The sequence below is a fragment of the Sinocyclocheilus grahami genome, unplaced genomic scaffold, assembly GCF_001515645.1.
Source record: "Sinocyclocheilus grahami isolate Dianchi unplaced genomic scaffold, SAMN03320097.WGS_v1.1 scaffold872.1, whole genome shotgun sequence".
In the NCBI taxonomy this organism is placed as follows: domain Eukaryota; kingdom Metazoa; phylum Chordata; class Actinopteri; order Cypriniformes; family Cyprinidae; genus Sinocyclocheilus; species Sinocyclocheilus grahami.
Window position 1 is genome coordinate 80,617 of NW_015506051.1, and position 4,709 is coordinate 85,325.

The window sequence follows — 4,709 nt, forward strand, 5'->3', positions numbered from 1 at the left end:
CAGCAGCTAACTTAATTCCTGTAGCGTGTGTACTGCTAGGCATCTTTGGTTTCCTCTTTTTGTGTAATCTAAATGGTCAATTGAGCCTTTTTATCATTTGAGTCACTTATCAGAAGTCGCTAAAAGCTGCCAAATACATTTTTAAAAATAGCTACATTTGTTGCTAGGTGCTTTTGGAAAAATGTCCCCCTAAATAAGCTTTTACCCTAAAAGTTGCTTGGGTAGTCTGAAATGTTGCTAAATTAAGCAACAAAATTGCTAAGTTGGCAACACTGCTGATGGCCTCCTGGTGTCGTCATGTAGCAGCCAATCAGATCCGAGGGATCCTCAGCACTGAAACAAAGCGAGCGCGCTGAACGGAACTGCTCATGAAGAGATACATGTGAGGAGGGCGGGGCTTGGCGGCCCGGACTTCCGCTCAGACTTGTCAAGTAAGATGTGTCTACATAATAACAATCTTATCTTAAGCTATTACTGTCTGGTTTAGCTCTGGGCTGTGTGTAAAGCAGGGAAATGCCTCTGATGCGCTGTAAGCTGTTGCAGGATCAGTGTGTGTGTTTACAGATGATTCTATAGCGATTACTGGGGGAGGCTAGCCTGTGCATGTCAGGTACTGTACTTCATGTGTGTTAAAGATTACAGCACTTGGCGTGTTCGTGTCTGCAGGGAGGCCGAGGCCGCGGCGCGGTGATTGAGCCGTGGTTCTCAGCGAAGCTCTCAGCGTCGAGCCTGAAGCCTGCAGTCCTCCGGATCCTGTTCTCCTCAGCATCAGCTTCAGCATCGCAGGCAAACATGGTGCAGTCCTGCTCGGCGTACGGATGCAAGAACAGATACCACAAAGACAGAAACATCTCCTTTCATAAGTGCGTGTGCTGTTGCGTGTGTGTCTAGCACTAGTGTTCAGTGATGTGCTTGCAGTGTGCAAGTGATCTTTCTGACTAAGTTTAGTTCCCCGCATGCACCTTCAGCCCTGCATGACTTTCTTCTGTGGAAAATAAAAGAAGATGTTTTGAGAAATGTCTCGGTGTTTTTATCCGTACACTGGAAGTCTAAACTCGTTGCTTCCCATCATTCTTCAGAATATCTTCTTTTGTGAGAGTCACACAGGAGGCGAGTAAATAAGCACTTTTGATGACAGCACATGAAATGAAGCCTTATTTTACACAATATTAGATTTCATTAAAAAGCAACACTGAAGGTAACGGACATGGCATCGTACAGACACGTTAGCTGTGTTCGGTAATTCTGTATGTTGTGTAAATGTTATATTTCCTGTGTATTAAGTGCTCACGGTGATGTTTGTCTGTACAGTGTGTGCATGTTAGTGCTCCTCCGCTGATGTATTGTGTAGGTTTTCACTTTACACGCGGGTAAATAGCTGAGTGGCAATCAAGTGATTTGCTGATGATCTGAATGAGTCCATCCTGAGGTTATCAGTGATGTGATGTAATCTGGTGTTTGTGAATAACTGCACAGGTTTCCTCTGGCCCGGCCGGACGTCTGTGGGAAATGGCTGGCCGCTATGAAGAGAAGAAACTTCAAGCCCAGCAAGTACAGCAACATCTGCTCTCAGCACTTCACCAGAGACTGCTTCAAGCGCGAGTGCAACAACCGTGTGCTGAAGGACCACGCCGTGCCCTCGCTCTTCTCCTCCAGCAGACTGCAGATGCAGGTGACGTGACTTCACACCGCAGTTACTCTAGCACAGAAACTAATGCAAACCTCTTGTGTTCATGGGTGTTATTGGTGAACGTGTTCATGACAGAGTGTAGTGTTAGTCGTGCTCTTGAAACTAGAAACGGCACAGAGATTTACACCTGAACAAACATTTTAAAAAGTCATTTTCTATTTTTTCAGATAATCTGTTTTTTTTCCTTCCCGGTTCAGCAAAACATTAACCTTTATTGCATTTATTTTTTTACCCTTACCACATGCTGTAGTTATCTGTCTAACTAACCATTATAACTAATTAGTTAGATATGACCTCCGTTATGATTGTCTAACCTCTATACATGTAAAATGAGGGTGTCTAGCTCCAGATCTGGGCTCCTCAGGATCATTAAAGTAATCCATGGGATTTGTGCCCAATACGGTATATCTACAGTTTCCTGAAGTCATGCGATTAATGGGAGGAATGATGTAAATCTGTCTCCTCCTCCTCTAATCTCATTGGTTCAGACGGATATTCAGGCTCATTGCTCTTATTTGATGTCTGCCAAATGCCATTGGTTCCATTGGGTCTGTCTCATAAACAAGCTTTTTGTCGTTTTTGGAGCTTGATAGTCCACCCTCCACTTTCCTGGGAAACAGCAGCCGAGCACAGTATAAAGTAGGTCTTAGAAGTAAATGACAGAAGTTTATTTATTGGGTAAACTGACCCAGTAACGTCATTCTCAGCTGGTAAAGTGGTTGGGTGAAGATGAGCGGACGTCTCACTTTTGTCCAGGATGCATTTGAAATGTAAACGCTAATGATTCAGTGGTCACGCGTGTTTTTGACGACCTCTGAATGCGGTTTGAATGAGTGTTTGGATCACAAAACGCTCCGCTCTTTTCAGACTGAGAACGAGGCGTTATGAAAGTTACAGAATGTTTCAAACTCTCTTTTCTCCAAAGTTCAGGTAAACCACGGCCCTGTCCCAAATGCTGCGAGCGCAAGTCTGCATCAAGCGCTCCATTCGGGACACGGCCTTTGAGTTCCCATCATATGAGCCCTATAAATCTCATCATTAGCACATGAGAAAAAAAATAACATAATTTGCCCTCCGTTGTTCACAGGCAGCGCCTCTGGAGGAAACATTGAGCCCAGACATGGAGTTTTCTCTGAGCCTGCCGCTGTCTGACGCCGAAGAGACGCCGGCGGTGCGTCCCTCTGAAGCAGAGCTCTGCCCGTCCACAGCCCTGCCGGAGCCCGGCCCGGACCTCCACACCAGCGCCTTCGTCTCCTGCGACCACAACTACACGGTGGAGGACACGCTGCAGCAGAAGAGACGCATCGAGCAGCTGCAGGAGCAGATGGAGAAGCTGCGCAAGAGACTGAAGACGGTGCAGCAGAAGTGCAGGCGGCAGGAGAGGCAGCTGGAGCGCTTCAGAGCCATGAGCGAGGTCCAGAGGGACGCGGCGCCGGGAGACAGCTACGTTATCCTGCCCAAAGAGATCTACGACGTCCTGAAAGGAATAGAGACCATCGGTGCGTTGTGAGGGAAGTCGAGCGAGAGAGAGTCACGGTTTTAAGTGGTTTTAGCTTTTCCTTTAGGGGTTTTAATTCTTCTGTCAATCATGACTTGTGTTCTGAATGTGTGTGAACATCAGACGTTTCTGTTGTGCGATGTTCTCTTTGATTGAAGGAGGTTCAGATGGACATTGGTGACAGAATGAGGTTTAGCTGCTGTGGGTGTTGATCACAGGTCGTTGTGGAACCGAATGTCATTTCAGGAGAGGATCGTCCTCTTCAGAGCACAACTAACTCAGCATGCAATAACCGTGTGAGAGGATCATTGGTCCGTTTGCAGCATCTGAATACGTCTGCTTCGGTCAGAGTAACTAGCACTTGTGGAAATAGTCCATGCGCTTGGATGCCAGATGAGCCCGGTGCACGAGAGACTCGACCGACGCTGGAGCTGATGCTGACTCCGTGACAAACGCTTCAGTAAATCAGGTTCTCATTATCAGCAGATTTGTTGAAATGGCAGCAGATCAGTGTTTGTTCAGTTATTAAATGTTTGTTTTTGTTTTTTTAAACCTCTAGAAACTATACTGACTAGTTTGTTTTGATTTGATTAATGTACTAAGATGACCAAACTGGACTTCACTAAACACATTTTCAGTAGCCTTAGAGTCACATATCAAAGGGCTTTGAGCTGTTTGTTATTGTTTTCTCACCCCTTGCTTATTCATTTATTATTTACAAAACAGTAATAATTGTGGAATCAATTTAAGCCATATATGGGTAAAAATAGATTTTTGCTGGGAAAACTCATAGTTGCCTTACGGTCACAGTGCAATTGTTCATGTGTTTGACTTTCAATACAGCGCTCTCATTCTTGACCGGAGTTTGTGCTTGAGTGCGTTAGAATGAGTTTCAGTGTTGTCAGGCTTCCTGAATGTTACGGTTTATTACTGTCTTGTACAGACACACGTATAGGACTCACACTTAATGGAAGATGATTGTATATGTGGTCAGTATCTGGTCAGATTTTTAAGGCACCAGCCGGGCTAAAACCAGATGATTACATTATTTTAAATGAGTCTACCCCCCAAGATTACTGTTATAAACATGAGCCGCGTCCAAAAGGTAAAGGGGGAGGAGTTGCTACAATTTATAACAATGTTTTCAGTATTTCTCAGAGGGCGGGCTTCAAGTATAACTCGTTTGAAGTAATGGTGCTTCATATAACATTATCCAGAGAAACAAGTGTTAATGATAAGTCCGGTGATGTTTAACTGGCTACTGTATACAGGCCACCATACAGGCTTTATTACAGAATATGCTGCTTTTATATCAGAGTTAGTGCTGGCTGCAGATAAAGTTTTAATTGTTGGTGATTTTACAGTTTTTCTCGATTGCTTAAACACTTTTCTTGAAACTATGCCTCGTGTTCTCAAAACAATAGCCACAAATCCATAACGTCTCCCCAATTCCCCAAACATCCTATTTTCAGGTCAAAATGAAGCTCTACACTCAAAACCATTCACTCTTGCTGAAAAACC

At 44.5% G+C, this 4,709-nt stretch overlaps 1 protein-coding gene across 1 annotated transcript; it reads left to right on the top strand.

Moving 5' to 3' along the window:
* The first annotated feature begins 357 nt into the window (after positions 1 to 357).
* Positions 358 to 4,229, top strand: LOC107563391 (THAP domain-containing protein 1-like). Its single transcript, XM_016248250.1, has 5 exons — positions 358 to 431; positions 667 to 863; positions 1,477 to 1,672; positions 2,778 to 3,189; positions 3,435 to 4,229. The coding sequence occupies exons 2-5, from the start codon at positions 793 to 795 to the stop codon at positions 3,635 to 3,637; spliced, it is 882 nt and encodes a 293-aa protein (XP_016103736.1). The 5' UTR covers positions 358 to 431; positions 667 to 792; the 3' UTR covers positions 3,638 to 4,229.
* The last annotated feature ends 480 nt before the right edge of the window (positions 4,230 to 4,709 follow it).